This window comes from Anolis carolinensis, chromosome 6 (assembly GCF_035594765.1).
Source record: "Anolis carolinensis isolate JA03-04 chromosome 6, rAnoCar3.1.pri, whole genome shotgun sequence".
Lineage (NCBI taxonomy): Eukaryota > Metazoa > Chordata > Lepidosauria > Squamata > Dactyloidae > Anolis > Anolis carolinensis.
Genome location: NC_085846.1, coordinates 107,148,781 through 107,171,483, shown reverse-complemented (window position 1 = coordinate 107,171,483; position 22,703 = coordinate 107,148,781). Strand labels below are relative to the sequence as shown.

General features: G+C 39.6%; 1 protein-coding gene across 6 annotated transcripts in view; it reads right to left on the bottom strand.

Moving 5' to 3' along the window:
• dip2c (disco interacting protein 2 homolog C) overlaps positions 1-22,703 on the bottom strand; it is a 332,595-nt gene that overhangs the window by 36,132 nt on the left and 273,760 nt on the right. For all 6 annotated transcript variants that reach the window (XM_016994243.2, XM_016994247.2, XM_016994244.2 and 3 more), the window contains 11 exons: positions 22,444-22,558; positions 21,272-21,473; positions 20,110-20,219; positions 18,640-18,720; positions 16,060-16,183; positions 13,593-13,714; positions 11,804-11,915; positions 11,603-11,712; positions 9,609-9,739; positions 7,814-7,982; positions 4,212-4,382 (listed from right to left, as the gene is read on the bottom strand). In XM_016994243.2, coding sequence (XP_016849732.1) covers positions 4,212-4,382; positions 7,814-7,982; positions 9,609-9,739; positions 11,603-11,712; positions 11,804-11,915; positions 13,593-13,714; positions 16,060-16,183; positions 18,640-18,720; positions 20,110-20,219; positions 21,272-21,473; positions 22,444-22,558 — 1,447 coding nt within the window. The remainder of the gene's footprint in view (positions 1-4,211; positions 4,383-7,813; positions 7,983-9,608; positions 9,740-11,602; positions 11,713-11,803; positions 11,916-13,592; positions 13,715-16,059; positions 16,184-18,639; positions 18,721-20,109; positions 20,220-21,271; positions 21,474-22,443; positions 22,559-22,703) is intronic.

The following is a 22,703-nucleotide window of genomic DNA, read 5'->3' as shown; positions in this document are numbered from 1 at the left end:
GAATTTGATGCATGTATACCCAACAAATGTGTTAGGTACATTTTAGAGGAAGGAACTGAAAAATACACCTCTGAGTATTCTTTGCCTAAGAATAATAATAATAATAATAATAATAATAATAATAATAACAACAACAACTTTATTTTTATACCCCGCCCCATCTCCCCGAAGGGACTCGGGGCGGCTTACATGGGGCCTAGCCCAATAAAACAATCAAATATCAATGATACAACAATAAAACAATTATACCAATAAAACCTCAATTATCAGTAAAACAATCGATAAAATTCTACAAAGTTCATGGAGTTGCCATACGTCAACAGTAAACCTGGAAGCACATAGACACACAAACATATACCCAACCTTAAGCTACTGAAGAACATCAAGTAGAGCCACCTCTGGAACAATATTGTAACCTACAACATGGTTCATTGTCTTTTTTAAAATGTATGTAACCAATCTAGCATCCTACATACTCAACCTGTTGTATGTAGGATGAAAAGACTGTTTCAAGGGATAACGTATAGCTAGTGTTATGTCCAAACTGTGACACCCTTAAGATGTTTTTTTGCAATGTTTAGGGCACTAAACCCTGTCATCAGTGACTCCAGCAATTGATATTTAATACCGTTTCCCATAATAATGTTGGCTGAGAGAAACTACTGCAATCATGTTTCCATAGTGAAAACCCTTCAACTTCAACTAATAAGGCCAATTCTTCTCATATGTCATTGCCTCTCACAGAATCAAATTATTCTAACTATGGTATTGAGATATGTACCTATAAAAATACCTGGTTATAGCCAGAAATATCTAATTCTGTGGGTGGATACCCAATGGATTCAGTTAGAATTTCTTCTCGGAGGCTACAGAAGTATGTCACAGAGTTCCCATAAAACAGAAGTTGACATTTCTGAGTTAGGCTCATTAGTATAAAAGTCAAAGAACATTTTATATTTCCTATTACTTCTTTCCTCTGTTGAACAGTGTACTGATCATGACATTTCAGACTAAGGACTATTAACTTTGACCGGAATCCGGCTGTGTACTTATGGTGCATCCTACTGCTTCCACCAGAATCTGCAATCTCACCACTCGGCAGAAGCAGCAATGGGAGAAGGAGGCCAAGAAAATCCCAATGCCATTGCTTGGGGTACAAAAGTGCACCCTTTGACCTTGGCATCTACACATTCAACATGAGAATGAATGTAATGGCACTAATATAACCACCAACAATCCTTAGTGGACTCTAGAATTTTGATGCATGAAATCTTGCCCACCTTGCCTTGTACCAGTTCCATTTAATACACCTCCTCTATATGGCTTATCAATGGCAACAAGTGTTACCTGATATTTATAGCTGCAATACATCTAGAACAATATTGCATATTGTCCTACACTTGTCCCCTTTTAATGGTGGGGGATCAACACACTTACAACCATACCTCTGTTAACAAAGCAACTGTTAAAGTAATATTTCTACAAAATCTTTTAATGCCGGCCCAGCCACTCTTTATGACTGTCCTCTCTCTGGCTGGAAGGCATGTTTAGTAACATTAGCATTGGGAGGATGGTAAAATCCAGGGTTGGAAACACTCTGACGTTTGGTGTTGGGTGGTAGCAACATGTCTGCAAAAACAATCTGATAAAGCTTAGCTGAGAAAAATTGGGATTAAACTGTACAGCTATTTCTACTTCAGCTGTGTATTGCTGCCTAACAGGCAAGGCCTCCAAAATCCATTACTAAGCATGGGCGAAGAACAAAGCAGAGAGAAAATGGGGAACAAAAAAGCTTTACCAGCTCTCCCCACCTCCATTGTGTTAAGAAAGTATACATCTAAGTTGGCCCACCAAAATAGAAATCATTAAGAAAGGTGGAGGCTGGTAAAAGAAAAGCATATATATTCATAAAGGCATTTTGGAAGAATCTTAGAAGTGGTCTCTAGATATTTACAATGTTTTTGTTTACCTGTGAAATGACCTGATTGTTTCTTTCTATGTATGAATATTGTTAGTTTTGAACAAAATGTTTGCTGAAGAACGTCAAACTGCTCTTTTTGTTTGTGGTGCAGAAATCTATTCCTGTTTTTTGTAATGTCCTCCTTTGCATATTCTGCCTATGTTGCAAACTTTGCTCATTTTACATTATCTCTACGATCCCTAAATGCTCTACTGCTGCAATGCAAAACTCAGCATGCAACTGTCTGATCTTAAGCATGTCCAAACAGAAAGCTGGAGCTAGATAATACAACTGACAGCTGACAGATTACAGAATCATCGGGGCAGGAATGTACATTGCTAAGGCCCCCTCCACACAGCTGAATAAAATCCCATATGTTCTGCTTTGAACTGGAATATATGGCAGCATGGACTCAGATAACCCTGTTCAAAGCAGATATTGTAGGCTTTTCTGTCTTATTCTGGGTTATATGGCTGTGTGGAAGGGCTCACAAAATGACAGGAAAAGCTTCTAGATATAGGTCATTCTTATATGTGAAAATAAAACAGAAGGAGGAGATGACATTTGAAAATGGGGTGGGAATATTTCTCAGGAGACCTCCACTTCCAAAGAAGAAAAATTAAACAGAACCTTTGATGGTCATATTGTTCCCAGGGGAAATGATTTATTTGAACTTGATGAGACTTTTTGTCAGAATAATTGTTATTGCTTAGCAATAGCCTGATGATCCTTTCTCTGGTTTTCTGTCACTCATCCCACATTATTGTAAGATTATTATTTTCATCCCAACTGCCACTGCCCTGGCCTTGGAGAAATGTAAAAGAGACAAACACAGCTCCATTATACTTAGGCCAAGAAGCAAAGGAAAGGTTCCCTCTCCATCTCAGCTGCCACTGTCCTGGTCTCAGATGGAGAGAAGAAGTGGGCACAGGTCTATCATTCTTAGACCAAGAGGTAGATGGAAGGTCCTCCCTCTATCCTAACTGCTACTGTCCTGGTCGAGATAAGAGAAGAGGACTTTATTCCTTTCCATGCTGACATACCTTTTTCATTTTGCATCATGTCTCAATTAAATCGTAAGCCTGAGGGCAAAGAACTAGCTCTTTTTGGTTGGTCTTTTACTTGTAAAGTGCTATGCACAGTCATTGGGCTATATAAATAAATAATAATGTTGATAATTATGATGCTGCCTGTCAACAGAGTCTGCTTTGATGTTAGAGGTGGATGGACTTGGGCCAGGCTCTAATTGGTTCTTAGTGCTGTATCCCAATATCTACTTTTTCCCAGCGCAAAGCCATACCACTGGCCAGCCCTGCCACTGCCATCACCACCAGTCACCTATCCCTTTCCATTGCCTTTCCTAGGCTATGGAGTTATCATGGAAAGATAGGCAGGAAGTGAGATGAATCACTGGCTGCCATTCCAGGCTTTAATTCAATAGTATTTGCAATGGCCATGGAAGGAAAGCACCATCAGATGCCTTGCCAGAGCATGTACATTCCCAGGAAAATGCCGTAACATGTCAAGTACTTATGTTAGGTTCTCTGTTTGCATAAAAGTATGTATACAATTACTTTAGAACACAGCTACTGGAAAGCCACTAGTTCAAACCCCACCTCTGCCATGTGCTGTGTGTGAGGCTTTAGGCAAACTGGTATTATGGAGTCTCCACACCACATCTGGAATAGGAAATACAAGCCTACTATATAAAGTTGTTGTAAAGCTGACTGTAACAATGTCTGCAAAGAGCTTCAATCACAAGGCCAGAAAATGGCCAAAATCTTGTCAATGTCCATATAAAAGACAAATAGACCCTTGCCCTATCTTTTGACAGAAGATACAACAACAGATACATCCAGAAATTATTTTAAGCCAAGTGGTTCATGCGTAAGTAACATGCCCGTTCCAAAACACTATGCTATTCATAGGAAGGAAGCAGTTTCACAATAGGATGCACACAGCACTTGGAAGAAGCATAATACCTATCCTTATTAATGCTGATTTTAATGAATTTAGGAACCATCTACCACACTGCTTTGTAAGATCAGGGCAGAATAAGTGCTATAAACGTGATGTGAAAGCCTGGTGGAAAATGCTCATTAAAAAATACAGAAAGTGGAAGTATTTCTGGCATTATGAAGTAGTGACACCGCATGCATTGGTTAACCAAGCTGTCTGGTATGAAATGTGATCACTTTCTGTTAAGAAGCACTGATCTTAAGATTGTTCTCAGGAATGGACAAAGTCTTACCTGCAAACATATCGCCAGGTTAACTCTGCAGCCAAATGATGTGCTGACAGCCCTGGGGTGTAGGCCTAGATCTTTAAAAAGCTTTGAAAAAGACTGTGTCAGAGCTATCCGGGGCCGTTCTTCTGCCACAACCACACATGTCCGCACTCTGGAGAGGTCCAGTCCCCTTGCCTGGAAACACAGTACAAATTGATGTTATTCCAAGGGTAGCATTGGTATTTTGGCAGTTTATTTCAGCAAACCATCTTCCCTTGAGCAACAAAACAAGATAAAGAACCAGAAGCAACTTTTTAAAAAGTACAGGTAATTTTTTTAAAAAAAGGCAAATTGTCTATTTTTCTATCTGGAAAGATCCAGCTAGCAAATGTTCAAAAATGGCATACAACATATCAGGAATGGGCTAATGTGATCTGGCAGGAGCTTCTGGATTGGACTCCTTTCCTTCTGGAAAGGACTCTCATAATCTTTTATTATCAGATATGCTGGCTATGATTGATGAGACTTACAGTCCAACATGTGAAGGATCGCAGTTGCAATAAATTATTAAAACAAAGATTGACCTCGTTCTGATAATGGGTTAGTGATTTGGGTATGAACTTGGTTGGATTGGGAGTTCATGGAGACAGCTCTCCTTCAGTGTCACTGTGGGATTGAAAGCTTTTTTCTTTCATTTTCAGCCAATGAAGCAGCTGAAGACCTGGATGTGGGACCAAGCTTTTGGCCCATCCTAAGATACGGTCGATATAATCTGATGTATTCGCTGGATTAATGTGTAATTGAATACAGACTGGCTCTGACTTTTGGCCCAATGCTACTGGCCCTGTTGTAATGGCCACACAGTGCTTACTGTTTTAAATGGGGTATAATATTGGTTTTTAAGTGTGTTTTTACGATCGTTTGTTTTACTATATTTTGTATTATATGGGGCATTAATCTTGCCATTATGTAAGACCGCTCTGGGTCCCCCTGGGGGAGAAGAGCGGTATATAAATTAAATAAATAAATAAATAAATAAATAATGAAAGCTGGACAGTTTGTAGTTACTTCTAAAAGTTACTGAAAGAATCCAAATCTTAGTTGGATTTTTCTGAAGCTTTCTTATAGCTATAAAGCAGCATTTCTTAATCTGGGGGTTGGGACCCGGGGGGGGGGGGGGGGAGAGAGTCACAAGGGGGTGTCAGAGGGGCCATCAAAGACCATCAGAAAACACATATTTCTGATAGTGTTAGTGCTCTTTAGCAGTGTTATTTGGATGCGGGTGAACTACAACTCCCATATGCCAAGGTCAGTCACTCCCAAGCCCTGCCTGTATTCACAGTTAACCAGGTTGGCTCTGTGTGTCCAGTTTGGTTAAGATCCATCATTGGTGGGGGTCACAGGGTTTTCTGGATGCAGGGTGAACTATAATTGCCATCATGTTGGGTCAGCCCCCGCACCCCAAACACTAGTATTCAAAGTTGGTCATATTGGGTATTTGTGCCAAATTTGGTCCAAATCCCTAGCCATTTGGGTTCACCATGCTCTCCAGAGGTAGGTGAACTACATATCCCTAAATCACTGTCAATTCCCCCCAAATCCCTCCAGTATTGTCTGTTGGTCATGGGGATTCAGTATGGGAAGTTTCGTCCAATTCTATCATTGGTGGGGTTCAATGGGCTCTTTGATTGTAGGTGAACTATAAACCCCAGCAACTACAACTCCCAAATGTCAAGGTCTGTTTTCCCCAAACTCCACCAGTGTTCACATTTGGGTATATTGAGTATTCATGCCAAGTTTGGTCCAGATCCATCTTTGTTTGAGTCCACAGTGATCTCTGGATATAGGTGAACTACAACTCCAATACTCAAGCTTAACGCCCACCCAAATTCTTCCAGTATTTTCTGTTGGTCATGAGAGTTCTGTGTGCCAAGTTAGGTTCAATTCTATCATTGGTGGAGTTCAGAATTCTCTTTGATTGTAGGTGAACTATACATCCCAGCAACTACAACTCCCAAATGACAAAACCAATCTCCCCCCAACCCCGGCAGTATTCAAATTTGGCTGCAATGGAGAGGATTGACAGGGAAATAGACAAGAAACAGAGCAAACACATTCAAATAAACCTATAATCTGAACAAGGCCACTGGAAACACATGGAAGTGGTATAACTTATGACTAATTATTACCATGCAACAAGCACTCAATAAAAAATTAATGAGGATGATAAGCAGAAGGCATGAGCAATATCCCCCAAAGACTTTCTTGTATCCCAAATATGTATTTTATTAAAAACTGATGTGCCAGCATTTACACTAAGTTGCTCTGAGTAGTTTGTGGGTGGCTCCCACATGGGTCTCCTACCCAAGCAGCTTTCAAGCCTCGCATGCTGTTTTCAAGCAAGGCATATTGGAAGAGGAAACTTTGTGCATGTGTTTTTTTCTTGTTTTAGACTTTATTTTATGCATTTATAGAATTAGATGTATAGTACGCCAAAAATGGGAGAAATAGACTTAAAATAATAGTTTAATGGTTTAACTGTTTGTTTTTAATAGTTTCAACGTTTAATTCTATTTTAATGTTTGTATATTTATTTAAGTTTTAAACTATATATTTATTGTTGGCTGCTTTGGATCTCTTTTTAAAAGATATAAAGTAAAATAGAAACAACAACAACAACAGCAAGGCATTCAAACTGTGGGTAGAGTAAAAAGGGGTTAATACTCTGAAGTCCCATTTTATCTGAAAATATCGCAGACATTTTTACAGGCCATAGTATTGGATTCTGGCCCATATAACATCTTTTCCAGAGCACCTTCCTTACTGAACGATCTGGGAAACGACCAGACTGAACGACCTGGGAAAGTAGTCACAGGTTACATCTACACTGTAGAATTAATGCAGTTTGACACCATTTCCATGGCTCAATGCTTTGTAATCACAGATAGAATCATAGAATCATAGAATAGTAGAGTTGGAAGAGACCACATGGGCCATCCAGTCCAACCCCCTGCTAAGAAGCAAGAAATCGCATTCAAAGATGTTGTAGTCTGGTGAGGTATCAGCACTCTTTGGTGGAAAAACCTTGTAGAACTACAACTCCCATGAATCCTGAGCATTGAGCCTTGGCAATAAAAATGGTATCAAGCTGCATTAATTCTATAGTGTAGATGCTCCCAAGATCTTTCCACAAGGATAACAAATCTTCAATGGGCCTTTTTCATTATTCCTTTATAAATTGTCATCACAACCTTGACAATGATTTGGGTCTTTCTATATTCCTGGTACACAACTGTGTTGATTAATAGAAAAGTGAGTGTCCAGAGCATTGAGCCATGGCAGTTAAAGTGGTGCCAAACTGCCTTAATTCTACAGTGTAGATGGACCCACTGTTAAGTAAATATTCTTTTGCGGTCCAAGTTTGTGGAACAGCAGGTGAGAAGGTATCTAGAAAAAGGAATCCCACTGGCACGGCTGGAGATTTCCCCCTCTTCTCAATGTTATGTTTTCTCACAGAATGAAGTCTTCTGACTCATACAGATGATGACATGACAACACTATAAAAAAAGCAATACTATTTGCAAAGAGAAAAGTGTGGGAAAGGGGAACACACCAGACTTCCTTACCTTCAACGATTCTGTTTGGGAACCGAGGCCCTTGGTGCAAAGCTCCATCACAGAGTAAGAGCAAAAAGTGTCTCTCACTTTGTACTGACTCACAGCCAAGAGCCAGAGGGCAGGCGTGGTCTCCAGTTCTGAGGGGGGAATCAAAATAGACTGGTGTCCCGAATAAACGCTGCAAAGATACAAGATGTGTTAAAACACAACACTCCAGGAAATCTGACTTGCCAAAGTGAGAAAAAAACATGTTACTTTTCATAGCTTCAGTGAGACAACATTCTACATTGCATAGAGCAGAGCCAAAATTGACAAAATAACTCAAGTTTCTGGGCTGGTTTGGGTCAATTCAACCCTGATCAGAGCAGGGTAGCCATATCTGTATAAAGAAAGTAGGATGTTCTCAACTGTGGTAGGAGGACTGAACAGAGCTTGGAGGTGTTATTTGTTTGTTTGGTCTCCAATTTCAAGAATTTATTATCTATACTGGAATTAAATGGGTAAGAGAAGAGCCAAAAAGAAAACATGGGAAAGAGGCACAGCACAATGAATTCCAGCATTCTATGTTCAGCACAAACAGCTAAAAGCACTGAGATTGGCCTGATGACTGTTGTTGTGTCCAGAATGCACCAATCTTTGGCATAGATCCCCAGGAAATCTTGCTGGAGTGTGCACCCAATTGATAGGAATGTGGGAGAATTTTTGATAGAGAGGTCTATTGCTCTGCTTTCCAAGGTTTATTTTCATTATTATGTTATACCCTTTGGGATGTAAACAAAAGCAAAACTTTGCAAAACCTATGCAATATGCTCAAGGCATATTATCATGCTCCATGAAGGCTTCCCTTTGTGGTTTGGAAGTCTCCAAAATGTTGCATTCTGGGACATCACAGTAAAGCAGACCAGCATAACTTCACAGCATCCTTAATACAGGTAAATGTTTATTTTTAAAAGATATATTTGGCTGTTTATGCTCAGATTGCAACTCCTGGCTATAAAGGGATTCAAGGACTTGCCACTTTGTTGTAGCAACAACTGATGTCAATGGTTCTAAATAGGGATAGCAAGTTCTTGCTATGATTCCCATGACCAACCAAAAGGTTCGAAAGAGCTAGAAAGGGGCGAATGAGTGGTGTGAAGGACTTATGGAATAGGTACCATATTTATATCTTCTTTGAGTATAAGTGTTGTTATATTGAATGGGTAGGCCAATATGGAGGTAAGCATTCCCTTTCATACACTAACAAATCTGAGATTATAAACAAGAGCTAGCCATTAATATACCCTTGCATTTTCTGTGTGTAAAAAGTTGGGGAGAACATTTCCTCACCATACTGTCGTTCTCTACAACAAGGAAGCCTTTGTTGCAGCTCTCACAGCAGTGAGGAAGTACTGAGGCAAAGCATATCTAGTTAACTCTGCATTGGTTGACTGAAGCATACACAGACGCATGATAAAGACAGGAAAGGATTAGCACCTTCTCATGCTTGGACCTGTTTTTTTTTTATAAGTTCCAGTTTGTGGTTTGCACTGTTATTTTAAATATAAGCAGTACGTTTAAGAAGCAGCAAACTTCACACGCTGAAAAGAACTAAATGAATTTGTTTGAAGTGATAAGTTAACTTCAGTTTGAAAATCAAATTTAACTTCTCAAATTTCCCAGAGTAATCAGGAGGAATTTAAAAAATCTTTTCATAAAACGTCTTACTGGGAGTCTTCAAGTAATTTTCAACCTATGGTGACCCCATTACAGGGTTTTCTCGGTTTCCATGGCTAAGCGTGGGAGCCCTCAAAGGGACACTTACCTACAGAGGCACCAAAGGACAAACCCAAGTCCACAGTAAGGGTCCAAACAGATAGCAACTTCTCTAGAAGGATAAAGCTCACACTGCAGCTTAATAGAACGACAGAAGGCACTAGTGGCGGAATGAGACATCTGGAAGAAGATAAGATGGCAGTCATTAAGATGATGAACCGTAGCATTCGGCAGGTTTGTTTCTGAGTGGCTGCCAGGTCTTCAGTCAGTAAGAGGATGGGTAAAAATAAGCATCCCCTTTACAAGCCCCCTGCAAAAACACAGACAGAATCATTTATGCATAATGACGACTATATGTTTTCCAAGGCCTAGATTCAGTCACCCAAGTTAATAAAAAGGAAGAGCAGAGAGGGAATGACTCATCAGTGTCTTTGATTTCTAGGTTAGAAATTAGAAATTAAATGCCACTCTAAAGAGAACAGGTTACTTCTTTTAGATGGGGGGAGTGTTAGAAGATTAATAGCCACAACTTAGTGCTAGAGTTCAATCTTGAACTGTCCTTTAGCCATTCTTCTGATTGTCCCTATCAATGGAACTCAAGCCATCCTAAATCCTGTTGATTTACCCCATTTTGGGGGGAAAGGTACAGTAAAGCAATAACATAGAAAATTATCAAAACCATATGACACGAGGGGTAACAGCAGCCTTTCCAAGTTTGTAGTCTAACGTCCTTGGGACCAACTTTCATCAACTTTAATCATTGGCCACATTATTTGGGGAGGATGACTCTCAATAGTCCAAAACCCTTTGAGATCCAGAGGTTGAAATGTTGAGGCTACACTAGTAAGATGACTCTTTGTAGTGGGAATTTTGTAGTGTTGCCGTCTGATTGATACAGCATGAAATAAACATAAATTCACACGTCAGCAGTACTTTGAACTACTTCTCAAATTACATTTTCCATATTAGAACAGAAAAAGAATACTATTTTGAGCTACAATTCCCACCATCTCAAATCGGGCAGAACCAAAAGATGTGCTGGGTAAGGATTGTAGGATTTCTAGTCTATTTCCCCCAGATATATGAAAGGATATATGATGAGCTAAACTGTGTGGTATATGTCCTCGTGGACAACAAATTAAACATGAGCCAACAATGTGATGCAGCAGTTTAAAAAGCCAATGGGATTTTGGTCTAATGTCTAGATCCAGGGAAGTCATGCTCCCCCTCTATTCTGCCTTGGTCAGACCACAACTGGAATCACACTGTGTCCAATTCTAGGCACTGCAATTGAAGTGAGATGTTGACAAGCTGAAGTGGGTCTTGAGGAGGGTGACTAAAATGATCAAGGGTCTGGAGAACAAGCCGTATGATGAACGGCTTAAAGAGCTGGGCACGTTTAGCCTACAGAAGAGAAGGCCGAGAGGCATGATGACCATGTGTAAGTATATGATGGGAAGTCATAAGGAGGAGGGAACAAGCTTGTTTTCTGCTGCCCTGGAGACTAGGACGTGGAACAATGGCATCAGATTAGAGGAAAGGAGATTCCACCTGAAAATCAGGAAGAACTTCCTAACTGCGAGAGCTGTTCAGCAGTGGAACTCTCTGCCCCGGAGTGTGGTGGAGGCTCCTTCTTTGGAGGTTTTTAAGCAGAGGCTGGATGGCCATCTGTCGGGGGTGGCTTGAATGCGATTTTCCTGCTTCTTGGCAGGGGATTGGACAAAGTCCCTTCAACTCTATGATTCTATGTTATTCATATATAAATGTAGGATGGGATGAGGTATACTTTATTATTCAACATGGAATAGAGTGTTTCAACTGGATTTTGTCACCCCTAGCCAGAACAGCCAATAGGACAGGAGTGTACTGCTTTCCATTCTAGATTGCCAACTACTATATATACTATATCAGGCTGATAGGAATTGCAGTCCAAGAACTTCTCAAAGGTCATAACTTCCCATCTCTTCGGCATTGCAATATTCCACTCAACCTCACTCCATATCATCACATTTCCCAAGGCTTCATTCAGTTTGAGATTCCTACCTTCACCCCTGCTAGCATTCCAGTTGTGGATACACTGAAATCGAGATAAGCCAGCATGTCAGGGTTAGACGGTTTGTAGATCTGAGGAGGCCGCTTCTTTGGCAAATCATCTAGGGGAAAAACCCAGAAAGGCATGATTCCTGCAGTGCCTGCAAGATGCAACAGTACTTCAAAATGAGACGAAGGGAGAAGAGCAAATACCTGTGTCTAATATAGGAGGCCACGTTCTGACATCCACAGCTGCTGCCGCTTCTCGCGATCGTAACAATTTACATATTAATTGCGTTGTCATTAAACAGGCAGATCGACTCACCTGAAGGGTTCGGGGGAAAACAGAGAGAGAAGACGGAAATGAGACAGACACTACCTCACATAAGCAATGTTTATCCAATACAGGAGTATAAAGCTTAACATTTACTTTTAAAATGTTTCTTCAATTAAAATAATCGAGAACTTATTTGGAAATTATGAAAACATGCATTCTCTACTTCACAGCTCTCAGATTCTGCTAATTTGGGATAATGTATTTTCCATTCTGGGCTTGGTTAAAATAACAACGCAACTAGCCCCATATGTATCAAGGCATATATATTAAGGCTTCTTTAAGTTATTACATTTTTAACTGGCCTTTCAGATTACAGAGGCAGTATACAAGGAAACAAAATTATCTTCACAACAATGCTGTGAGATAGATTAGGCTGAGAAAACATTGGCACAGGTTTACTTTAAGGAAAAGAGAAGCCTGGTGCAAGGCATTCCTGCTGCTGGACTATTTTATTTATTTATATATATCCCGCTTTTCTCCCATGGGTGAGACTCAAAGCGGCAAACAAATGGTAAAAAAAACAAAACTGCATGATACAAAAACACAACAACATCCCCTCAACCCAAGCATATAAACAAAAAATCAACACATTGCATAACCACATTATATAAATCATATAAAAAGCTTTAAAAACAAAATTTGCCATTATCATTATACATTATCTCTGTGCCTCAGGCCACTGAGGTTATCCTTAAACATCATATTAAAAGTCTTAAGCTCTAAATCTTTGCCCATGTAAGCCTTGGCTGATCAAAATAGGCTGCCTATTGTGGGTTCTCAGGAAAGGCTTGCTTCCATAAAAAGGTCTTAACCTGCGAGCGAAAGGCCAGTACAGAGCGGAGCAAGCGCAATTATTTGGGGAGGGAGTTCCAAAGCTGTGGAGCCACCACTGAAAAAGCCCTCTTTCTCGTTCCCACCCACCGTACTTGTGACAGTGGTGGGACTGAGAGAAGGGCCTCTCCTGAAGATCTCAGGGTTCATATGGGCTGATGATGATGATAATGATGATACTTTTGTTTGTTCTAATACTTTAATAATAATGAACATAATAACTTTATTATTGTATCCCGGCACCATCTCCCCGAAGGGACTCAGGGCAGCTCACATGGGGACAAGCCCAACAGTAACATAAGTTAAAACACAGTACATGAATTAAAATATAAACAAAATAAATAGAAAACAGCATAAAACACATAAAACACAGCTAACTCTAAATTGCCTAAAAATGGATACATGCTGTTGTACATAACAAAAATGTCTGGGTAAGGATATGAATCAAATTCATTTTGGTGGTGGTGAGCCATTCCTTTAGTTCAGGCTGTATCTGATGGGAACAGGACTGGGGAAAATTAACTTAAAAAAAAATAATTCCCAGAATTCTCCAGTTAGCATAGCCCATGGTTGGAGGATTGTGAAACCTTGGAAATATAACTTTCCCAATTTCTGTTGGGGAGAAGCTTTTTCCTTTCTTCTTCCTCCCCATCATAAACTGCTTTTGAAACTAAAAGGCTTTTCAAAAGCATCTTGTGACAAGGAAACTCATGGAGATATGTGATGGTTCAAAGGGAAGGGAAGTTTGACAAAGTCATCAAGATATGCCCAAGCTCTTGGAACCCTGCCATTGGATTCCTTCTCTTAATTAACCACTCTCATTAGCCAGCTGACCTCCACAATCATCTTCACTGTGGGCAACGTTGTCGCAATGTTCTGCGGATGTGGAGGACGAACCGTGATCGGCACGCAGCCTGCGTATAAGCACCCGTAAAACGCAGCAATCAAATCTATCCCTGCATGAAGAAGAAGCACAAGAACACAAGATGATGTTCTAACTTGAAAGAGAAAGAAAACTGTCTGGAGTCAACATAAGTTACGAAGATATCAATAGCATGGAGTATGGCACAACTAGTGGCATCATATGGCTCCTATTTCAGTGGGACAGTGAATTCGTCTGGGTTTTAATCCAAGCTTTAGAAAAGCTACTCAAGATGCCAAACCATATGTGTAAAAAATATCTCAGCACTTTCAATAGCTACATTAAAGTTCAGAGTAAAGCCCATAGCTCAATTAATTTGGAAACCACCAGTCTCACCCACTGGCTTTGTTGAAACAGCTTTAACCAATGTTAAAAAAGCAATGTAAACCTTGAGCAAAGTGCTCTTCTGTTTCTTCTAATAATTCTTAAGCTTCACCAGCTGTTTTAACATGAGATGGTTGCAAAAGACATGGGATGCACCTACACTGTAGAATGAATGCAGTTTGACACCACTTTAGCTGTCATGGTTCAATGCTATGGAATTATAGAAGTTGTAGCTTAGAGAAGCACCAGAACTCTTTAGCAGAGTAGGCTAAAGACCTTGTTAACTACTATTCCCAGAAGTAGTAGTTGGCAGTGGCATTTTTACGTGTTTTTCTTTGTGGCTTGCTGCTGCATCCCAGCATATAGCACTAGATGCTTTTAACTTTTGTCCCTCCCTCCTGCTCAGAAATTTGGCTCAATTTCTTCTATTTGCTTTGAGTGTTCCATTATTTTTTAATGCTTTCATACTGAATCTTACATATTGTTCCTCCCAATCGTTTTAATGTATGCTATCCTCAGGGTTTTGCACTGAGCATTGGAGAAGAAATCTTCTACACAGATAAAAATAATGACCCCGATAAATTAAAAAACTTGAACTACTGTTGGTTAACACACTATGTGTTGAAAACATATTTAAATGTAAAATACACTGCAATACACAGCCTTCCACTTGGTTTTGAATGGTTTAATGTTTAAAAAAACTCTTAATTAAACAATAGCAACAAAAACTTTTAGAAACCAAAGCATGTACAAATTGACAGCTATCTGAGGGTCAATGCCGCAGACAAAAGAAATATAATGAAATACTTGTAATGCCTCAGGCAAATAAACCTTGTGTGTATACATTTTGTAACAATTATCAATTGAATATTGACAATGGGTTTTTAAAGCCACAATCTGAAACTCCTTCAGCTGGTAGTATGCACCACTGAATTCAATGTAATATACCTCTGAGCAGACATTATACTAGCTTTTGCCAACCTTGTTGACATTCAGATGTGTTGAACTACCATTTCCATAATCTGATAGCTATGTTGTTGTTATGTGGTAATGGTTCAACGTATCTGTAAAACACCAAGTTGGCAAAGGCTGACATATAGGATTATACCAGTTAAGATTCAGTCATTAGCTTAAATCCAGTTGTTGGTCTGAATTAGAGCGAATCCAATAAATCATCTGTTGTTGGTTAACACTTCCATAAATTCCATTCACGGTGGTTCAAACCAACACTTGGAATTAGGCTATAGTTGAGTTAAGAATTAAGGCACAAATCTGTGCCTTAATTTTGCTTCCACGTGATCATTTTTATATTGCTGTAAGTAGGCTCTCTTTATATTGGAGATAGTTCAGGAATAAATCCAGCTCCCTCATTCCTCAAGATTGCTACTATGTAACAGAGCCTCTACATTGCTAAATAGTTCCTATCATAGTGCTTTTTGGATATACAGTGTTCCCTCACTACTTCGCGGTTCACTTTTCGCGGATTCGCTGTTTTGCGGTTTTTCAATAAACTCTAAAAGACTATTATAAATCATAAAAAATTACAATTTACAGCCTAAGGAAGGGAGGAAGGAGAAGCCAAAGGGAGAGAAAAGGAGCCCAAGCGGCAACAGGAGGAGAAGGAGGCGATTTATCAACACACGATTGGTTGATAAAGACTTAAAATAGCGTATAACTAATAAAATAATGTATAAATATTAAAATAAATATAGTGTCCCTACTTCGCAGATTTTCACTTATTGCAGGTGGTCCTGGAACGTAACCTCCGCGATAAGTGAGGGAACACTGTATTGGGAAACATACACCTTTGTTTTAGGCAGTCATTCTGAGCTGAAATTAGCAGGTTCAACAGAAATAAAAGCTAAGTCCTATACAAAGGAATGGAAAAGTAAGACATGGTTAAGCTATCCCTTACAAAATAAAGACATTCATTGCTTTCTGGCCATTAGAATTTAATGACTATTTTTGCAGCTCTGTTAACTAGCTAAAGGTCAGCTTACAATAGCAAAGTCTTCAGAGTCACAAATGAAATGAAAACATATATTTGCTCTTTACCTGGTGGGTAGACTAAAGCAACGTGATCGCCGTCTTGTAAATGTCCCCGTTCCATCAACATAACTGCTATCTTTTCAGCTCGTTTATGTAGCTGAACACACGTTAGAGAATTTGCTATTGTTCCCTGTATGCGGGAGGAAGTAAACAGAGATATAACTGTTTTTAATATATAGTTTTCTATTCACAAATGATATTCCAGCTCATTTTAAACTGGGTCAGTGATATAATGTGAAATATAACAAGTCATTTTCAAAAGTTTGCAGTGTGTGTGTGTGTGTGGGTGAATCTGAATTAGTGATGAACGTTAGAAGGTCAAAAAGATGACCTTCTAATAGTGGTTGCTTCTTCCCAGACTGTTTAGATTCCTTCTGTACAACTACTTGACTCTTTTTCTCTCCCTCTACATCAATGTCTCCAGGAGAAAGGAAAGTGTTCTCAGGGACCTCATAAACCACCTAGTTCAATCCCTACCCAAGCAGGAATACTTAGCTAAAGTAGTATTGAAAGATACATATCCAAAGTCTATTTAAAGACCTTCAAAGATGAAGAGTCCACTCAATCCTCCAATCGATTCCACTGTCAAACAGCTTTTACAGTCAATAAGTTCTTGGAGATGTTTAGTTGGAATCTCTTTTTTTGTCATTTGAATCCAATGGCTTGTGTTCTGATCTCTGGAGTAGCAGAAAACAAGCTTGCTAATTAATATGTATTCATTCATTGGACAGCTGTATCCTTGGGTTGATTTGAGAATTCCTTCCATTACTTTGTGGAATATCTATTTAATCTCAATATGCCATCCATCAGTTTAGCTTCTAATGGTTGACTACATTGAGGACCCTTTTCTGTCACATCCCTCTTCCTTTTCCTAACTAAAGTTCTCTGATAGGAGCAGACTGGGAAAGCTCCTTGTGGGTATTCGGTATACCCTGTAAATAGACACAACCATGTGGTTCTGTTCGGGGACTTCAAAAACTATGGCAGCCTTAGAAACAATGATCCAATGAAGTTATTTTCCCCATGATTCCAGGCAGACTCTGATGGTGTCACACACAAATAGCAACAGCACCTAGAGCAGGCCTGCACGACCTGCAGTCCTCCAGATGTTTCGGCCTCCAACCCATAGAAGACCTAGCCAGCTTGCCCAATGGCCACAAATTCTGGGAGCTGAAGTCCAAAACACCTAAAGGATCACAACTTGTGAAAGCCTGATCTAGAGCTTAATGGAGTCTACTACTGGGAGCTTTCTTCTTTGCCAACTCTATTTCAGTATGTGTGTGTATGCATGTGTGTGCATGTGTAAACTGAGACAATATAACTTTTCCAGTCACTCACTGGAATCCCCACATCATCAACACAGAGGAAACACTGCTTTCTGTTTTAGCAGCTTAGTAGTTCAATGCCTGCACAGTAACAACAATATTGAGAAATGAAGAAGTCTGTCTAAAAGGGATGTTCCTGGAAGTTTCTGTGTTCATTAACTTGCAAAACTGGAATGAAGCCAGCTGGCAAAGGAATTGCTTTAGGAGAGAGTTGAAAGACTGAATGAGGACAAAAGAAGAGCTTGTATTATGGAAAATAGCTCGCTTATCCAATCTTATTAAAGAAAATGTGGGGCATAATGGGTGTGCCATGAAATAACCGGTAGTAATATCACAAGCAACACAATTTTAAATAATGGAGGGACTTCCAGAAGCCCAAATTATCCGCATGCAAAGTACTGTTATTGGTTAACATGTTCTTAGGCTATTGCTACAATCCAGAGGCTGTGAAGCACGTGATAATACCAGAGTGAACACATTTTGCCAAACTTTACTGGCCAAAGAAAGTGCATCACTGCCAAGACTTTTCTCTTTCAAGGAGCAAAATCTTTAAAATAAACACACATGCATGTTCATGTATTTTCATTTGTATTGTTTTCAATAATTTGTAAACCACCTTCAGTCTCAGTATTGGGAAAAGGGGAGGATATAAATGAATAAAATCAATAGTAATATCCCTCCTCCTTGGTATACATTTGATTTAGGCTATTTTATTAGTACTCTGGTTTCTTTTTTTACAATGAAAACCAGAAGTGAGGAAAGTGTGGCCCAAAACCAATATTCTTTGCTCCAATGTGCTCTAAAATTATTACTAAATGGTATAGAGGGCATTCCCAGTAGCTTTGTATCCTATTGAACTCTCAGAAGCCAACATTTTTTCTAAACATTTTGTCTCCAAATGTTCTTTAAGAAGTGAAGAAGGCCCCAAACATACAAAAATATGCCTCAATGCCCCCTAGAACAGTGGTTCTCAACCTGCGGGTCTCCAAGTGTTTTGGCCTACAACTCCCAGAAATTCCGGCCAGTTTACCAGCTGTTAGGATTTCTGGGAGTTGAAAGCCAAAACATCTGGGGACCCACAGGTTGGAAACCACTGATCTAGAAGGTGCATCATCATCACTGTTGGTGGAAGCACATCCAATGGAGGGTGACCCTCAAGACTTTTGGAGGATGAAAGCGCCACCCAAGTTTTTTGCAGATGCCCACCCCTATTATAAACAGAAATGTTTTGTAATAGAAAGAAGGATAAACATAGCCTTACCCTACAATTTAGTAATGTGTAAAGCACATGATCAGGAGTTGTTTGCGCCCTCCATTGTAAGACTTCAGAGAGAAACAGGAACTGGGAAGGAATAACAGAAAGGTTAGACACAATACTGTACGTAGTACCTCTAGCACTTTTGAAATGCAAACCTATGAACATCTATTCAGAAGTAGTATCTGTTGAGTTTAATGTGGCCTGCTTCTATGTACAGCAAGCAGATCAAGGATTACTGAAAGAGAGCTGTCCCTTCCCACTCAACACTACTACCTTTTTATACATCCATATATTGCACCATGGTAGACTTTGAGAATGGAAAGTTGAAAAGGTTGCATATAAATATTTAATAATCTATAAAATAAAATAAATTGCTGTCATCCATTTTATTTATCCATTAAAAGACCAAAGTCTTTTGACTAAGTGTGCATGGGTAGGAGAGAAGAGCAACACACTCACTCCAATTCTGTTCAAATGAAACTCACATTTCTAGGAACTATCAGGTCAATTTTAAAATGAAGTACTTTCTGTAACACACATATATTGGAGGTCTCTTTCATAGGGTCATCATCAGTCAAAGCTGACTTGATGGTACATAACAACAACAACAGCATCAAGACATAACAAGATAAACAGAATTTGGAAGGACATTTCAACATACAGTTTCTATGTTCATGAAATTGCTACAAATGTAGTAGATTTAGGAAATATGTATGAAAGTCCAAAATGTGATGGTGTCCAGTCTTTTGCTAGATTGTGCCATCACAGAACCTTTGCACATTACTAGTTGTATCCTATGCATAGTATCACATGCATACAACACAAGTCAATATATGATACATCCTAGTTTTGTTTTATTAAAGGGTGATCGTATACATCAGACATGGCAAACTTGGCCCTCCAGGTGTTTTGGACTTCAACTCCCACAATTCCTAACAGCCTACTGGCTGTTAGGAATTGTGGGAGTTGAAGTCCAAAACACCTGGAGGGCCGAAGTTTGTCCATGCTTGGTATACATGGAATTGCTAAGTAGACTCTAGCTCATTAACTATAGCAAGCTTGATGCTTTCCAAACCTTCTAACCATATTCTGAGATTGCAAAAACAAGATGTTTTCATCTATCAACAATTTTAAAACCATTAAATAGCACAAAATGTGCTTTTCAGTATGAATATTCTGAAGCGGTGCTATTAAGATAGGAAATAGCCTATCTTCAATGCGATTCCTAAGTAGACTTAAATAGAACTGCATTCCACTAAGTTCATTGGAATTTTGCTTTCAGAATATATTTAGAATCTGCTTTTCCGACTTAGGAAACAACGTTTCTAATCGTTCAGGAGGTGAAACGGAAGCCGGTTTTACTCTTGCTCTGATTGCGCCCACACATTTCCAGCAGATGTCACAAATAACCAAAAGGCAATTATGCTATTTTTGAAACCTCACACATTATACATGGAAGGCTTGCCACTTTACCTTTCTGGCTTGATCGTTATCTTCTATTTGTCCCAAATCTCTGCCACTTGCCTGAGCAATTCTTTTTCCAGAGACCAGATTCCCCACCATCACAGAGGCAGGGCCAATTTCTATAATATAGATGGAAAATATTAATGCCAGAGTGCATATGCTATAAAAAGAGGGGAAAAAACCCATCACTTTCCTCAGTCTGTGGAACCTCGCTGCAAATGTACTATTTGAGATGCAAATACAGCAACATGTATTATTTGAGATGCATACGACAAGACAGGAGTGTTTGGTTTCTAGAGGTCAATGGGCTGAGTCCTTTAGATGCTGTTTTCGATTACACCTTTCCACATTACAAGCAAGGGAATTGTCACATTACTCAGCTCCTATTATGCAGAATGAGTCTTCATGAAAAGGAACAGAGGCGATTGCATCTAACACTCCACCAAGGGACATAATGCCTGAGAACCTTTCTACTAATGCTCACTAATGAGGCCATCCATGGCAAAAAAATGGGCACTAGCAATGACTGAGTCACGACTCACTGAAACTGACTCACAGTTGAACACTGTATATATAATACCTGGAAGGCAAAAAGGCTTATGGACGCACTTTCACTGCTGAAATAAAAAGTGCCATTTAAGATGGCCAGGTGGCACCAAGAAGTCTGGAACTGGGCTATGCCATAATGTATAAAGCAGGCCTGTTTCTCGCTGCAAGGAATTCTGAAGCCTGTCTCCTGACAGTAGAGGAAAGTTACAGAAGCTTGTTTTTCTAGGCAACAATGAAAGAGAAGGAAATGCCACTGGCCAATGGGAATTTATCTACTGTTATATCCATCTAATCTCCCCTAACTCTTGGGGACTAACAGAAATTAAATGAGTCAGGATAACTTGAGATAACAGAAAGGCCAGCAATCATTTCCTTCTTTGTCATTACACATGTTTTTTCAGATCTCAACTGCTGGAGGACTGGGGGGAAAGCCCACATAATGCCTAGCCAGTAAAACCTAACAGTTCTTTTGTAGCATATTCATAAAAGAGCACCACTGAATTGTACTCCCACTGGATCAGAACTGTCTTCTTGAAAAGGAACCCCTTTCTCATCTATGTAGGTATTATCAATAAAAAACACAGATATTCCAATGACAGGCGTAACAGAAAATGCGTAATACCTGGCTGTTTTTGTCTTGGTTTAGGCAGATTTGTTACACAGGTGTGTGGACACATCAACACATTACAAGGATGTAATGCTCCTTCCAGGAAAAGCTGTTTAGTTTCTGATAAGTGGATTCCACCAAGAGGAGTCTTTGGGAGCGTGTTTGCTGGGACCAGGGCTAAACAATAAACACCCACTTGATGGATACTGTCTATAGCCTAGAAACATCAAACGAAAAAGGTGCAAGTCAATGCAACATCTGGGGAGAAGAGAGGTCATAGGAGAACAGTCACAATTAAACTATCCAAAGTGGATCACTAGCTGCAACTGCTGGGCTTAGCACAGTGGGCTAAACTGCTAGCTTCAGAAAAATCCTGCCAATCGAAAGGTTGGCAGTTCAAGCACAGGTTGGGGTGAGCACCCACCATCAGCCCCAGCTCCCTGCCCACCTAGCAGACTGAAAGCAGAAATATGGATAGATAAATAGGTACCGCTTTTAGCGGGGAGGTAATATAAGGCTCCCTTAAGGACATTGATCGAGAGGACGTCTAAGGACGACAAAGCTTCTCAACATGGAAGGTGGAGCGACAGCAAGCACAGCCTCCAAGATGCCGGAAATAAGATGGGAAATGCCTTTACCTCGGTTTGTGTATTGTCTGTCCTTGTTAAATGTATAACGGCATTGAATGCTTGCCATATGTGTGTTTCATAATCTGCCCTGAGTCCTTTCAGGGAGATAGAGTGAAATATAAATAAAAATGATGATGATGATGATGATTATCTGTTTACATGTGCCTAATAGTCCACTTGACTGCAGAAAAGGTATGATGAATATTTTTTTTAAAAAAATTGAGAGACAAATGGAAAGTAAAAGTCAGTAAAGGCTACTCTGAAGGTCAAGGACATGCAAATGGGCATCTAAAGTGAGCAACCAGATGTCGGATTTGCTTCATAGGAAGAAAAATATGTTAAACTGAAACAGTTTAGTGTTCCTGTTTAGTGTGCATAATTCCTACATGTTGTAAACTATGAACAACTTTACCTATGACAAGCCTAACCTTGGTTAATATACTCTTGTACACTGGAGTAGAAGCAAAAGAACAACAAGCATTTCCAGGAAACAGGTGGCCTCTCTGGCCACTGGGACCTTCAATTTCATCCGTCTGGTTGCACTTCAAGTGATCTTACCTGTAGAACTCTGCTCATCCACTGAAAGCTATCTTCCTCTGTAGAGTCTGGCCTTTGTTCAGCAACAATAACTATCCTCTCATCATGAAGGACACTCACGGAAAACACGGCTATTCTGTAGGGTGGGAAAATATAAAAACCAGTTAACCGGAAAAGAATACAAAGTGCAGAGAAAAGTGTATTTCATTATTCTCTGGGAATAAGCACTCATAAGTTATGCAACAAAGGAGGCTGACGATTCAGTTCTTATTTCTTCGAGA